The 16317-nt window shown below is 47.1% G+C and overlaps 2 protein-coding genes across 11 annotated transcripts in view; both read right to left on the bottom strand.

The window, feature by feature from the left end:
- XKR4 (XK related 4) overlaps positions 1-4398 on the bottom strand; it is a 236470-nt gene extending 232072 nt beyond the window's left edge. For all 10 annotated transcript variants that reach the window (XR_003073937.3, XR_003073936.3, XR_003073938.3 and 7 more), the window contains exon 1: positions 3395-4398. Coding sequence is in view for 2 of the 10 variants with exons in the window: in XM_015282690.4 (XP_015138176.2) it covers positions 3395-4239 (845 nt within the window). In the remaining 8 variants the exon portion in view is untranslated. The remainder of the gene's footprint in view (positions 1-3394) is intronic.
- An 8490-nt stretch (positions 4399-12888) lies between these two features.
- The window catches only part of RP1 (RP1 axonemal microtubule associated), a 200459-nt gene continuing 197030 nt past the window's right edge, over positions 12889-16317 (bottom strand). Inside the window, exon 59 of the mRNA XM_040685413.2 lies at positions 12889-13093. Within this exon, the coding sequence (XP_040541347.1) occupies positions 13039-13093 (55 nt within the window). The 3' untranslated portion in view covers positions 12889-13038. The remainder of the gene's footprint in view (positions 13094-16317) is intronic.

Below are 16317 nucleotides of genomic sequence, written 5' to 3'. Positions count from 1 at the left end.
ACACAATGCCTCTTCAAAAACCAGCAGATCTCATCGTGATCATATTTTAATATGAAATTAGCTGCCAACAAAGACCCCATGGCTGCACTCAGCTGTGGCAAACAGCTCCTCAGAGACTCCAATGGAACTGAACTGAAGGACATCATCCTCAGGAAATCTGTGAGTGTGTCCATCCCCCCACCCCCAAAATGAGACGTTTACATCCTTATTCTTCAAAAATGGAATAATTGAGTCCTCTATATTTTGAGGGAAAAAAAATATGATACCAATTAAAAAAGAACGACGATACTTCTGTTCAGAATGGATCTGCAGCTCAGCTGTTCCCGCAGCTTCCCTTCCTCACACTCCAGTAAAAATTTGTAGGCAATTTAAAATTACTAGCACTTACAGCACTGTTCCTGCCACATTAAAGACTTCGTTCATTTTTCCATTAGCACATTTTAGTTAGAATTAACACACAATCATTCTCCATGATCTGACTTTCAATATATTTGTAAGCAAAAAATAATCTTAAATGCAAAACAAAAAAAAGCTTTGAAATTGTTAAAAGTCAGCCTATAGAAAACTAATCACTCAAACCACATTTCTAACTCTTTTAATCCAGAGTATGGATTGTCAGGTGTACCCAGGATGGCCTCCTTAAATAAGCAGTTGCCACAATTCCTCCCCTGAAAACTTTTGGCAATGAAACAAACGAAGGGAAACGGAAGACTTCAGGAATCAATTCAGCACTTAATGAGGAGACAGAGGATGACGAATGCCAAATGAGACCAAAGCAAGCACCAGTCTCAGTATAATCCCAATCAGGCACAAGTAAACCTCTCTCCTCATACCCTGATACCAAACATCCAAACCTCCTTTCTCACAGAATCACAGAACACCCCGACTTGGAAGGGATGCATGAGGATCATAGAGTCCAACTCCTTGCTCCACACGACTACCCAAAACACAAACCCTATGTTATCCAAACGCTCCCTGAACTCCATCACCTTGGGGCCATGCCCACTGCCCTGGGCAGCCTGTTTCACGTCCACCGCCCTCTGGTGCGGAACCTGTCCCTAAACCCCAGCTGCCCCTCCCTGGCACAGCCTAGGGTTCCTTCTCATCAGAGAAAGTACAGAAATACCACTGCCATTTTTGCTGGTGGGGAATTCAAGTCAAAAAAGTGCTAGAAAACTTTAATACGAGCATAGGAGGGATTTAACTGGGGACCAAAGAAAAAAGAGGAGGAGGAAATATTGAACACTGAGGTAAGAAGAGGGAGACACGGAACTAAGAGTAGCAGCACCTGCTCACCTGTGGGTACAGGGGTGGTGCTGCTGTGGTGCTGACACATGCAATCAAACACCCTTCAGAACTTTCAGCCTAAATGCTCAAGGGGGCTGTTTGCTCAGGCCAGTGCAGATGTTACACTTTGGAGAAGTTTTGGACTACTGCCTGTCAGCATTTCATTTCCCAGAAAATAGCACTCATTTTCCAAGAATGATGCTTGTTCCGAGTCTCTGTTTACACAGAGCTTTTCAGGGGTTGACAGGGCCTCTCCTTCCTGATGCTGATTATTAGTTTCAGATGACTGCTAAGGATCTCCCTTACGAGGGATGTACCCAGGGAATTAAAATGAAGTCACTTTAATTAATTATGAAGCGTTGATACGCAAGACTGCGTTCAATTGACCGTATAATTCATACATTTGTGGATAACCGCTAGTACTGCTAAGTTACTGACAAACAATTCTGTGGCTCCATTTCACTGGGGAAAAAGAAAAAGGAGAGGGGGGCATAAGAAGCTAAAACATAAATAATGCCCTAGCACTCCTTGCCGTTTAATATTCTGGTACTCTTATACTGCTGCACATAAAACATGAAGAGAAGTTATACCTGATCAGAAGAGGCTCAGCCAGCTGTACGGAGGACCAGATACCCCCAGGGAGAAGATTTTATGCCAAAAGGGATTGTGCTCCATGTGCAAGCCAGTAGCTGAGAGCACCAGGCACTCCTGGGCTAGAGCTGCACCTTGGGTGACTGCACCCTGCACCATCCAACCCTTCCCTCGGTGTTTTCCAATACAGAGTTGTGACATGCGTTTGTAAAACTCTCTTCTGTCTCACCCAGCGTGCTGCTTCTGTACAGATGGATATTGGTGTGAATTTCTATGTGGAAGTCATTGTATGTGCACCGCTACAGGAACTGCGCTATACATTGCATAGAAGCCTGATCATTCAGAAAGCCCCACATTTATATACAAAGGTAGAGCACACACAAGAGCATACAAAATCCACAACAAAGCACTGCTTTTCCTTCCAAAAATCAGCTTTGCTCTCAGGTTGTGCCGTAGCTGCCAACAAAGGAACCAATGACACCAGGAACTGAGAATTCTCCCCACTTGCGAACATCCTCCATTTGTTGCAATAAATCTAAGCAACTGGAAAGCAAGTGATACTTTGTTATGGCATCCCAGGGTCTCATTGCCTTGTAGTGCTACTGTGTTCCCTGAGGCTTGAAGGCCACAGACAGAACCAGAGCCGCGCTGCTACTGCCCTGGCACAGAGCAACAGCCAAAACGGGGATCGGGAAAGAAATTAAGAAATCTAGAGAGAGAAGTTTGGAGTAACATCATATTACGTCCTCTGATGCAACAATCCCGAAACAGCAGAGTTTCCCGAAGAGAAATCTGAAAGCATTCCATTCCACCCAGCAGGTAAGAAACCCCAGAAGCATTTGCAGCTGTTGCTGTAGCACGGCACAACACAACATCTATCTTCCACTACTCCATACGGAAACGTTAATCCCCGAAACGCTCTGCGGGCTGAACTCTACCCCGTTCGAGCAGCACTGAATGTATTTACAGCGCATTCGGCCCCCAGAGAAATCCCTACTGGAACCGCGCTCCAAACTTGGGGAAAGGCGACTTGTGCAAACTATGATGTCATCCATCTGCCTTTCAGGGAGAGCCTTCCCCCCGCGCCCACCTCGGCACAGCCCCTCCGCACAGCGCGGCACAGCCCACCGCCGCCCGATCTGTCTGACAGCGGCCACTCAAAAGTTTGATTCCTTCACCGCATCGCAACGTACAGAAAGCGCACGCCGAGGGGAAGGAGCGCGGTGCGGGGCGTTACACGCACACAGCGGCACGGCGCCGGGAGGCTGCGTGCGTTCCCACCTCCTCGAAAAGTTCCCGGCGGGCAGCACCGCCGTCCCGTCCGCGCGTCGGGAGCCCGGCACGCACTCACGTTAGCGGAACGCTCTCCTTTTCTCCCCTCTTCTCCGTTCTTCCCCTCACCCCCCCCCCCCCCCCCCCCCCCCCCGACTCCTCGCACGCTTTCCCAGCGGCTCAGCCCGGTTCCCGGAGCGCGCGGCTGCAGCCTCTCCCCGCACCCCGCCCGGCCCCCGCTCACCTCCAGACCTGCCCCAGCTGCAGGATGTGGACGAGGGTCTGCAGGAGCCAGATGCAGAAGGCGCACGACGCCGACCTGCCGCTGCCGGCGCGGCTGCTGCTGGAGGGGCCGCCTCCGGCGGGGCCGCTGCTGCCGCTGCTGCTGCTGTTGGCGTTGCCCTTGCTGGCAGTGGACGCCTGCCGCTGCGGCGTGCAGGGCCGGGCGGCGTCGATGTCCGCGGCAGCCGAGCTGCTGCTCACCAGCAGTTTGCTCTCGGCCGCGGGGCACTGCCCGGCGGCGGCGGCGGCGGCCGCGCCGTCCTCCGCGCCGAAGTCGTGCGCGAACCAGCGGAAGCTGAACACCTGCACGGAGAGGGAGCCCAGCAACACGAAGAAGAGGGTGAGCCCGAACCACCAGCGCTGGCCCCGCAGGTAGTAGTCGGCCGCCAGCCAGATGTCGGTGCCCACGTCCGCGAAGTACACGGCCAGCGCGGCCAGGATCCAGAGGCAGTCCCACAGCGAGTAGCGCCGCTGCTCCCTGCCCAGCCGCAGGCACAGCGAGGACGAGCCCCCGCCCGAGCCCCGCGAGCCCCCGCCGCCGCCCCCTCCTTCTCCTCCTCTGCCGCCGCCGCAGCAGCAACAGCAGCAGCAGCGAGAGCCGCCGCCCGAGCCGTCCCCGCCGCCGCCGCTGCAGCACCCGCCCCCGGGCGCCTCGTCGTCGTCGCTGCCGCCGCCCGGCCCGGCGCCCGCGGGCAGCCCCGGGGCCAGCGCCTGCACGGAGCCCGAGTGTTCGGAGTTCTGCAGCGGCGTGAACGCTACCTCGCCGCCCTTCTTCATCTTCCGCCGCCCGTCCGACTTCGCGGCCATGATGCTTCCCTCAGCCCCGCCGGAGAACGAGCGGCAGCGGCGAGCGCTCCTTTATCCCGCGCCTCCCCCTGCTCCTCCTCCTCCTCCGCCGCCCGCCTCCCGCCCTCTGCAGCCGCCGCGGACCGCCGCTCCCCGCGTCCCCGCTCCGCGCCCGCGGGCGGCTCCTCCGCGGCGGCCGCGGCCGCAGCGCCGCCTGCCTGCCTGCTTGCCTGCGGGAGCCGCGCTCGGCTCGGCTCGGCTCAGCCCAGCTCCGCTCAGCCCGCCCGCCCCGCGCCCGCCGCCGCCTCCTCCTCCGCGGGGGCCGCCGGGGCCGCCGCGCTCTGCCCGAGCCGGGAGCGGGCAGGGCAGCGCCGCCCGGAGCAGCGCATCCCGCACCCGCCTCCGCCCGCGCCCGCCGCCGCCACCACCCAGCTGACTGACGCCGGCAAAGAGGATGACCTCATCCCTCCTCCCTCCCTGCCGCCGCCCCCCGCCCCGCACCGGCACCGGCGCTGGCGCAGGGGCGGGGAAGGGGGCGCTCGGCCCCGCGGCTGCCGGGGGGTGCGGGCGCGGCGGCACCGGAGGGCGGTGGCGGCGGGGCGGGGGCCGGGACCGCGCCGCGTCCCGGCGGGAGGGGCGCTCCGCCGGCTCTGCCGCCGCCCCCCGTTGCCGTCGGCGCGGCCCTGGGGGAGCGCGGGGGGCCGGCGGCGGGCGGGGGGACCCGGAGAGGAGGAACCGCCCCTCCTGGGCCACCCCCCGCGAGTTGGGTGCCCCGCAACCGCCCGCTGCCCATCCCGCTGGAAACGCCGCTCTTAGTTGCCGTAACTTTGTGAAACGCAGCCGGGAGAGGTGTCGTTCCCAAACGACGCCGCGACTCGCACTTTCTTAACAGGCGTCTGGGGGAAGGTGGGGAGGCAACCGTTTTAGTCCGCCAAACCGAAGAAATGGCATTTTAAGCGTTTCCTCCAGCGGGCGAACTCACGGCGGGTTCCCCCGCCTTCCTCCCTCCGCCCCAGCCCCTTCCCCGCAGCCCGGGAGCTCCCGGAGCCCTTTAAACCTCAGCTCGGTGCTTCGGTGCCCGCAGCTTCCCCCGGCCGCCTTTCCTCGGCCCTTCTGCCTTCTTTCGCCCCCCGCATACCCAACGCGTGCGGGGTGAGCCGCTGATGCGCCTCCTTGACTCTCTATCTTTTGCCTGTGGAATATGCTCAAAGCGTGTGCTCTCCCTCCCTAATACAGAGCAGTGAGAGAGTTCAAGCTCGTTGCTGGAATACCGTGATGGGAATGTCAGTGTGGCTGTGATAGGGCACTGTTACATTAAGATAGGTGACTAAACATAGCCCCTTCCAATTCATTAATGAAAGAGAAGGAGTTATATGGGCGGCTGAAAACCATGCCTTCTCACCCTTCGATCTTCATGGTCAGTATGAAGTTGCCTTTTGGAAATAACCTTTTGCTGATACCCATGCTTCAGATTTCAAGAGAAATCATCAGCGTGCGTTGCTGGGTTATTCCGAGGGTGTAAAGAACACAGAACTCAGCCTTTGGAGGGCGGCGAGCACACAGAAACCTCATTTTTGCTTGTTCTTTTGCACGTTATCACACATTACGAGAGTCTTTAATTACATCATTGCATAATGGTTCTTAAATAATATACATTTCCTCTGCAATCTCTCTTGCAGTGCTGGAGCTGCACTTTTATTTCTGTTCCTTTTTTTAACCCCACATTAATTTCATTCTCATTACGGTCCATATGATCTCCATTGCCTCAGACTTTTAATGCAAATTGCTTCTTTCTCCAGGTATCTTTTAATAATTCACTCAGCACCTATATATAATACAATATATGCACCTAAGCTCCCCTTGTCAGCAGAGAAGGTGCTTAATAAAAGAGCTAATTTAGCTGCAAGTTCGTGGCTTACGTATCTCAACAAGTTCCCAAGTCGTTCTATTTATAGTTAAGTCTTCAAGAAAACGGTTTAGTATGCATTTTAAGTTACTTCAATTGAGACTTCGTGACATATGCAGGTCAAACGGTGCTACAGATTTCTAATAGAGGTGATGGGGTGAGATGGGGTTGTGTGGAGGTACAACCGCTGTGCTCCTGGAGCTGCAAGTCTCACCTAAACTATTTGGGGTGGAGGAGAGGAGAATGAATGGAAACTGTCAGATTCAGGGTGAGGATAGTAAGGTGGAGATTGGGGTCCCATGGACTAGAAGGGCAGAAGGTACCTATGAGCAATGCAGCAGATATATAGGAACACAGATGGTATCGGGTTGGCTGTGCCTCATGGCAGCACGTTATTACTAGTCAGCTTGGAGGTGGTGACCACTGTGGCCACGCGTCCCTGATGTCCTGCCCTCCCTGCTCCAGATGTGGGGCACTTTTTCAGCTATATTCACCCCCAGCCCCTTCTCTTGAGGACAGAATTTGACTGGAAGAAATCCACCCACCACACAGAAGGACTCTGGCTCACCCCAGCAGGTTTTAGATCTGACCCATCCATCTGAAGTGCGTTCAGCTTGCTTCACATTTCATTACAAAGGGGAAGGGTTTTGCACTTTCCTCTCCGTATTTCTCAATTTCTCCAAGGCCAGGCTGGATGTGGCTCTGGGCAGCCTGGTCCAGTGGTTGGCAACCCTGCACATAGCAGGGAGCTTGAAACTACATGATCATTGTGGCCCTTTTCAACCCAGGCCAGTCTATGATTCTGTGATTTGCTTGGTTTGTTTTCCTCTTCTTGGATTCAACTTTTGTGGCATTTGTGAGAGGACTCGCACCATCTCCGTTAACTGATATTCTTTCTCTGTTAAATGAAGGCAGATGAACATTTAAACCTAAATTAAATGTACGGCTGTTGGATACTTCCAGGGGAATGTCTTCTGTTTTGTTTTCTCACTTAAGAGATAAACAATGGAAAGGGCCCCAAATAATAAGTAAGTGTTGAAGAAATTGCTTCCAAGAAACAGAACCAAATTTCCTCTTTGTTACTCTGGCATAGCTCCTATGGAGCTACATCAGGGCCAGAAGAGTTTGAATACACACAGTGTACAAACCAGCATGCATTCAGCAAGCCAATGTTGTTGCTAAACCTCAGAAATTATTAATTATGAAATATAATTGAAAGGCAAAAATGCAATCACAGACATCGATACATATTTCATAAACCAAAGTACAGACACTCTCATTTCTCATGTAAATGCGCTCTGAAGCACATTGTATTCATGGCTTTTTTTTTTCCACCTTTCTTCGAAGAAAGCATTTTTATGAGTGTCACAAGAACCGCTTTTGCCTTCTTCTGAATTGCAACTGCTGTTTTCTTTTTTTTTTCCCCTTTTTTTTTCCTTTTTACCCTTAAAATATCAAACCAGTCCTTGTCTACACTAAGAATACTTTTAATTATTTTTGTCTTTCTGCTTTTCATTGCAGACTATTGTGGTGTTTGTTTTCTTTCTTTCTTTTTTTTTTTTTTCAGTTCCTCCACCATGATATTTTCACAATCTTCTTTAGCTCTATAGCACAGATGGCCCTACCAAAATATGCTCATCCTCTGTTGTCCTCTCATTTCACCATCAGAATACATTTATACTCTACCAGCACACACTGGAACAGGTTGCCCAAGGAGGCTGTGGATGCCCCATCCCTAGAGGCACTCAAGGCAAGGCTGGATGTGGCTCTGGGCAGCCTGGTCTGGTGGTTGGTGACCCTGCACATAGCAGGGGGGTAGAAACTCGGTGGTCTTTCAGGTCCTTTTCAACCCAGGCCATTCTATGATTCTGATTCTATGATTCAATTTTTGCATGCATTCATTCCAAACTGTTCTCACATCTATTTTCCTCTGTTTGTAAACTTTTCTGCATTTTCTTCTAGCTCAAAATAACTGAAACAGAATGATGCCCCGTGACAGTATTTTGGCACAAAATCCTACATTTCCTGCCAGATTCAACCTTCGGAGAGCAGCGTTGGCAGTTCTGCGTCATGAAGGAGATGTGCAGAACTTCACTGCTCCAGCAGGGCTTGGGGTGGGCTCCCTCTGGAATAAGTGAAGTGCTAAGTCATAAGGAGCCCTTTGGTGAATCCTTCAGAAGACCTGGTAATTCTGCCAGCAGGTTTGCTTCCTCCCCTCCTTCCTTTGTTTCCCTTTCTCTTCTAGCTGCTTTAGTTCCCACCCAAAGGCACACTGTGCATTTTCCTGCACTGTGCTGCTTCTCACTTTCTTGCTGCGAATGATGACAGAGAGCCTGATCAACATCCATTTTCTTTACTCATTCCTCTTTCCTCACTACTGAGGCTACTACAGAGGCTTTCACAAGTTTTGGATGTTATCAGTAGATTTGTGTTTAGGTTACACGGGTAGCAGGAGAAGTTGATAGAGAATGTCTCTTTAATATTTACATACTGCAGTGCCAAACTGCCCTTGTGCCAAAACAGTTGCACTGACAACACGCACGCGCCAATGGATGCTCTGATAACTTAAACACCTCATTGGGAAGGCACTGCCTTTCAGTAACACCAATATTTTATCAAATGAACAAAAGCACAGATGAAAAGTAAATTGGTAAAATATTTACAAAATTGATACTAAATTACCATATATTTTTAAAATATATTGAGTATAAGCAGCTATTGCTTGCTTGCTTGCTTGAGATTATTTTATTTATAGACCTGTATGTTGACTCACACAGAGAAGTTTTTGGACTATAAAATTGCCTTTAAAACTGAGAAACATGAATCAAGTATTTCAACATCTTAGTTCACCCTTACAATTGCAAAGAATACTCTGAAATGCTCCCTGGTTTGTGAAATTAATTCATTTATATCATCCTGATAATGCTGAATGTATTTATTTTGCGTAGATCTCTTTTCTGCAACGTCAGTCATGAATATGCACCTACCTCGTAAGGTCTGCAAAAGAAGATACTCAGGGTAGTAGGGCTCTTAGGTGAACACCTAACTTTACTGTAGGCTGTAATTCAATCTTAGTGGGATAATTTATATATTCGTGATTTAGAAGTATATTTTCATCTTTGACATATTACTTACATTTCATGGTAAACTGGGAGCTGTGGTTTCACGTGTTACATTTATTTCCAGAATGTTAAATACATGCCAGTACTTTTCACTGCTCACTTAACAAAAAAAGTCCAAGTTTATGAAGCCAGAATAACTGAGAGCAGCTCTCCCTCGGTGACACCATACTGACTTCAATGTTTGTATGAAAGAAGAAATGGTTTCTTAGATTAAAAAAAAAAAAAAAAAAAAATTGACTGAAGATTTCTTACATTTACATTTATTAATCAGAAATGGGATGTCAGTTACCTTTTATGTTGCTTCATATCATGTATTTTAAAACATAACCAAAGATGAATGTCAGTGTATGATGAGTGAAGGCAGAAGATATATGGGAAGACCTTGTGGGACGCGAGCGTGCAGCCAAGCTTCATACAAGGTGCACAACTCTTCCACTGTCATTCTGCATTCAGTAGCCAACAAGACACCAAACAAATCACACTTTATTATAAATGGAGAAAGCATTTATGAAATGCCTAATGGGATATTAAGATGTCCCATGGCATTGTATTTAATACACAATTAAGAATTTCCAAAAATTTGAAGGAGAAAATGTTTCATTTTCATTTTTTTCCCCGTTTTGCTTCAGCTGTTTAAAATGAGTTCATGCCGAACAAAAGAGTTGTAACAGGAAGGTTCAGGCACAGCACAGCAGTGCTTAGCACAGACGAGTTCATGGACTTGTCAAGCTTTTTCCTTATGGGGCAGGAGTCCAAGAGAACGTTTTAAATTGACGTGTGAGCAGAGGATGTTTACACTTGCAAGCAGGTCTATAGATACTAAGAACTCTCCAGGAGTTCTCATCCAAGACTTCTAAGGTAACTCAGATGAGCACTTAGAACGGCCTTTTTTTTTTTTTTCTTCTTATTTTGACTCCATTTCCCCCACTGACAAGCTACAAAATAGATAGATATAATAAAGCTGCTCATATATACTTAGGCGGAAGGAATCCTTTCTTCAGTATGTACTTGGAATTGCTCGGAGATTAAATGGCTCAACGAGTCAGTCAGAACATGGCTATATTTCTTTTTTCAAATCATTAACAGAAGAAACTGAGACTCATAGGGGTTAAATGGGCAGAAATATGCCAGCTAGATCAATTTAACATATATTTATAAAAGCACACAGGAGTAGATAAGGAAAAAAGATATAGTTAATCAATAATGGCCTCTTAACACCTTCAGATTGTCATGTTTAAGAGCCTATGCTATGTTTTCAGGCTATATTCTAAGCACCCACCTCCCGCTTGAAGCTTTCCCTACAGTGCAAAATTCATTGTTACTGCTTCATTATAGTAAGTATAAGAATAATAAAATCCTGCAGCCACTGCCCTCACACAGACCTGTAAGGACAGGAGGCAGCAGGGAGAGGAAGCAGAAGACAAACCCTTCTCTCCACTACAGCCTTGCATCTTCCAGCTGGTTGGTTTATCTCACTGCTCCTTCCGTGGGTGCCAAATGCCTGGGTCTCTTGCTGACACAGGAGGTCTCATTTCCATGCTACATCTCTGTTTCCTGCAGAGGCACCACTGGTGTCAATATCTGCCCAGGGTCTCCATACACACTGTGGGTGCTGGCAGCAACAAGAGCAAGGCATCTGGTCTGTGCAGCAGCAGCTGAGTGCACACGAGGTGGCACCTCTGCAATGTCTCTGCCTTTGGCCAGTTCTCTTGTCCCTTCTAAGGGACATGGATTAAGTGACTTGTGCCAAACACAGCAGACATCACTGTTTACCATGCGGAAGAGGCAGGTTTGGGGTTTGGCTCCAGTCACAATCTCGATATGCTAAGTGGCACGTCTTTGAAGCAAGACCTGATAAGGAAGTTATGGTATTTCAAGCTTTCTTATCAAAGTGTAATCCCCCAGCAATATGTTCTGCAAGCACCTGCAATGCACTTGAAACGAAATGAAACCCTCTGCTGCGACAGTTTTCCAGTAGTAGAAGGGTAGAGGTGTTTACATGACTGGATCTAGGGGAGTGAATCCAAGACCTTATTTATACTCTGTATGTTCAGAGGAAATAATTTTCAAGTAAGGACGCCAGCTGCTGAAAGAGGGTATTCACTGCTAGTAATAAAAAACAGATTAGGAAGGCATTATTTACACTTGATAAATCAGAGATGGCATCAAAGAGAGCTAGTATTACAAACTATTAATGAAAGACATAATAATGAAACAAATCACATAATAGATCACAACGAAGTGAGTCAGTGTAATGAATACTGATACTAAGTAAGTGAACTGTGCACTCTGGGGATACAATTTCAAATCCATTCCAGTGCACGTGGTAGCAGTGTAAGCAAAAAGAGCACTTTTAGAGGAAACTGACTCTGTTCCATTGCTCACTCAGATCACATCCACACCTTACACCAGTTCTCCCTGTGATGACGTATAAAGTAGATAAAAATGAAATTACCTGCCAAGACCTGTTATATTTGTTTATTACTTTTTGAGTCGACGTAACAACTGAAATCTCATAATCCGCACAGATATCTGACAACATTCCTCATTTCAAAGAATAATGTGAGTAAATAAGCATTAAACGTACTGAAAAGCCAGACAACGTATCATAGAGATTCATTTAATTCTTGTGATTATAGAAAGTACATTGCTGCTACAAAACATAGTAGTGCCTTGGAGGTGAAACAGGTCTAAAGTTCAGATCTTCATACAGATTTTAAGTTTTGGAGGTACTAAAGGTGGAGCCTTTGATTAAACAGAGGGATGCCCCGTGTAGTTAATACACAGTATTTGTATTCTGATCACAGACATCAAACTTCTGCTGGTGTGCAACTCATGCTTCCATTTCAGACTCTTCATTATTCTAAACTCTTCCTCAGCCAACTGTCAACTCCAGCAATACCAAACCAAACATCAAGCCACTTATTATTTGCTTATTATTTTGTGTATTTATTGCTAAATGTGTTTCTATTTATGGTATGTTTTCAAAAATAACTTCAAAAAATTACCTTTTTGAAGTAATGACATGTGCACATAAAGCATTAGAGAGGCAGACAGATGCCTAAGAATGGGCACTGAAAAAATCAGCAAGCTGAGCAGGGAGCTGCCTAAGCTAGCCAGTGAGCTATTGCAGTACTAGTGATAAGAGATGATGGAAAATTCTCTCTTAAGAGACCCTTTGGATCTGAAGGATCTTAGCTGAGGTTCTGGCTCAGCTACAAGATTTTGCAGTCAGATGCCTGTGGGAAGCTTACTGCCACAGGTTGAACGCCTGAATAACAAATTCTTTATTGCTCTCTGTTACATACCTGGCCTCATGGAAAAAGGAAGAAACACACGGTAGGGCCAAAGAGTTGTGCAGCTTGTTTGGAAAATGATTTTGAGGAAATATTATTTTTAATAAATGTAGAAATTGAAACAATTTATCAGAGTTTAATAAAAATTGGCAGATTTGACCCAAGAGCTAACTTCAACTTACTCACAAATTATTACTGAAATAAAAATGTGTTACTAAATATGTCTACTATTATGAACGCTCAGCTCAAGTCCACAGTGCCATGTTACAGATTAAAATTTATGTTTTCTAAATTTCAGTCATTTTCAGCAACTCTGGTAGGATTGGAACACAGTGTTCACATTAGACATGTTTAATTTACTGTGATGCTTTTAATGCATTGTTTTGACATTCCTTCACAGTAATTACAATACCTTCAGAATTATAACATACAAGCAAATCAAACAAGCAGGAATTTGGAAAAGCAGCACACTATGGAAAAATCAGAAAATGAGCAGCTATGGATAAAGTCGCACTACGGTGCTACCATCGCTTCCATCCCCAGCAAGCCACCTACAAGGCAAAAAACATTAAAACTTGTCATACAATCATAGAATCAGAGAAACATGGAATGTCTTGGATTGGAATGGACATTAAAGCTCATCCAGTTCTACTCCACTGCTGTGGGTAGGGCTGCCACCCACTAGAGTGGGCCGCCTAGAGCCCCATCCAACCTGGCCTTGGATGTCTCCAGGGATGGAGCACCCACAACCCTCTGGGCAGCCTGTGCCAGTGCCTCACCACCCTCTAAGAATTTTCTCTTAACAAGCGACCTAAATGTCCCATATTTTAGTTTAAAACTGCTCCCCCTTGTCCTGTCAGACTATGCAAAGTGTGGGTCTCTGCCTTTTTTATAAGCTCCCTTTAAGTACTGAAAGATCACAGTGAGCTCTCCCTGGAGCCTTCCGTAGGCTGAAAAAAAAACAGCTTCCTCAGTCCTTCTTTGTAGAAGTGCTCCATTGCTCTACTCTTCCAGGCAGAATCCCTATATTCTTCCCATGCCACCAATCTCTTCTTCCACTGCCTGAACATTTCCTTCTTATCCCTCAGTTTGACCAGTAGGTAACTACTCAGCCACTCTATTTTCCTGCCTTCCTTCTATATTTCTTACTTATAGGCACAGAATACTCTTGTACTCTAAGAAAAGTCTCCTTAAAGAGTCGCCAGCTCTGCTCCATTCTTTTATCCCTGACTTGTTCCTTTGTCCCTAAGGAAAGCTTCCCAGAGGATCTCTCCCACTAATTTCTTAAACAGTCAGAAGTTTGCTCTTCTGAAGTTCAAGATCTTGACTTTGCTCTTTGCCAGTCCATAATCCTTGAGATCATGAACTCAACCAGAGCATGACTGCTACAACGCAGACTGCCTCCAGTTTTAAGCTCTTTAATGGTCTCTGCATTGGTGAGCACCAGGTCCAGTAACACTTCTGGATGGTTTGTCTAATACTTGGACCAGGAAGTTATCCTCAGTGCACTCCAGGAGTCTGCTGGATTGCTTACAACCCACTGTATTTCTTTCCCAGCAGACAAATAGATGGTTGAAAACTTTCATCAGGGTGAGAGCCTGAGGGTGTGATGCCTCTTGTAGCTGAAGCAAGAAGGTCTCATCAACAATCTCCCCTTGATCAGGCAGCCTGTAGTAGACACCAACCACCAGATGTCCTTTATTAGTCCAATCTCTAATTTTAACTCACAAGCTTTTAGCCTGATCATGACTGTTTCTCATGCTCTTTGCAACCTATCTATTTCTTAACAAAGAGAACAACATTTCTGCCCCTTCTTCCCTGCCTGTTTCTTCTAAAAAGCTTGTAGCCCTTGGTACAAGTGTTCCAGTTGTGTGACTCATCCCATCATGTTTCCTTGATAGTGATTACGTGACACATTTCTTATTACACCATGGTTTCCAGCTTCTCCTGGTTGTTTCCCTAACTGTGTGTATTGGTGTAGAGGCACTTCAGCAGAGCTATTGGCCACACTGCCTTCTTAGAGGAGTCCTCCTTTATTCCTCTGAGACAATTCACAGGCATTTCCCTATTGCTTCTTAAAATGACAATACTCCCTTTTTCTCCTCTGTCACTGAGAAGTACATCCCCTTCCTCTGTTGAATCTAGTTTAAAGCTCTGCTAATCAGTACAAGCCAGCTTGCTGGTGAGAATGTCCTTACTCCTTCTGGTCAGCTGCTTCTCATCCAACATCAGCATTCCTGGTTCCTTGAGGGTGAGTCTGAGATCTCAGAACCCAAAACCCTGAGTACGACGCAATCCATGTAGCCAATCATTCACAAGACCCGTTTGTATCCTTCTGCCTGTGTCCCAGTCTCCAACTGAGAGGATGGAGAAGAACACTATCTGTGCTCCTGATCCCTTCGCCACCATTCTGAGGGACATAAAGTCCCTTTAGATATTTTGTTGTCTCCTCTTTGCAGTCTCATCCAATCTGACTCAAAAGAGTAGGAACGGATAGCAGTTCTCCAGCTATACCAGGAGTCTCCTTGTGATATCATGAATGCAGGCCCCCTAGCAGGCAGCACACTAGATCATACAGATGGCAAATGTGCTTCTCAGCAAGGAACCTCCAATTACTAACACCAATCACCTTTTTTTGGTGGTACTGGTTGGTTGGACCAACTGCTGTGTAGGAGCACTTAGGGGGCTAGGGGGAGACTCCTCCTTCTGCTTTGAACAGAAACAAAGTTCCTATCTCTTGTCTTGCAAGTCAGTCAAATTTACCATCTCAGGGCTGTAAGCCAGCTTACCTGTCCCTCATAGGGACTTAATACAGGGCTGTCACTCAGTCCATGTCAGTGCACAATACCATGCATCAATCTCTCACTTGGATTTCTGGATAGTACACTGCCCAGTGAGCTCTTCTCACAACACAGCAGCTTGCTCAGAAATTGCACTGAGCTGGGCACACATGCATCTGTGACAAACACCCACCTCTGCTCTCAGGTCCTGTGGAGACGTCCAGGAGATCCCAGTAACTCATGGTCTGGGCCCTGCCCACACCCCATCAACCTCTCTGGTGAGGGTTGCTGGCTCCTGGCAGCTCTCTCTTGGGTTCCTCCATGCAGGAACCCCCCTGCACAGCATAATTTCCCATTCTGTTCCAGAACATGCATTCACTGGAGCTGATAGCTTCCACTGTATATATACTGTATAGATACAGTATACACAAAACTTATCAAACAAACAAATAATAAAGGCCTGCTTCTGCACTTTTGGATTAAGAGTTTCAGCACTGACTTACACAGGAGAAACCAACATGATGAAAAGAGTGATTGTTTTAGAATCCATATATGCATAGTTTAAAAGGAAGTGTATAAACATATAAATCAAAGATACATATATTTAATGTCTAGGTTGCTTAATAACAAGTGAGAAGTAATTTTTTTCATGGAGTGGTAAAAGTAATTTTTTTCATGGAGTAATTTTTTTCATGGAGGATGTTTTAGAGTAAGGAAATATGTCCTGTTTTAGCAAGTTATTGTCTGCATACTCCATACTTCTAATGCCTCCTGGTTGGCTAAGAAAATACTGGGACATATGGTGGATTCTTTCTCCATAACAGCCTATGGAGTTTTTACCACTGACTATATGAGAAACAGACCTGAGCACAGGTAGACTGGTTAACTGGAACCATGAAAGCAATTGTACTCATTTCCAAAGAGGTTTTCCAAACCTTTTTAAGCTTCCAGCACTTTTGCAAGGCTTGTGCCAGACTAGCTGATATCATCACAAC

Source organism: Gallus gallus, chromosome 2, assembly GCF_016699485.2.
Source record: "Gallus gallus isolate bGalGal1 chromosome 2, bGalGal1.mat.broiler.GRCg7b, whole genome shotgun sequence".
In the NCBI taxonomy this organism is placed as follows: Eukaryota; Metazoa; Chordata; class Aves; order Galliformes; family Phasianidae; genus Gallus; species Gallus gallus.
Note: the sequence above shows the minus strand (reverse complement) of the source record. Positions and strands in the feature narration are given on the sequence as shown.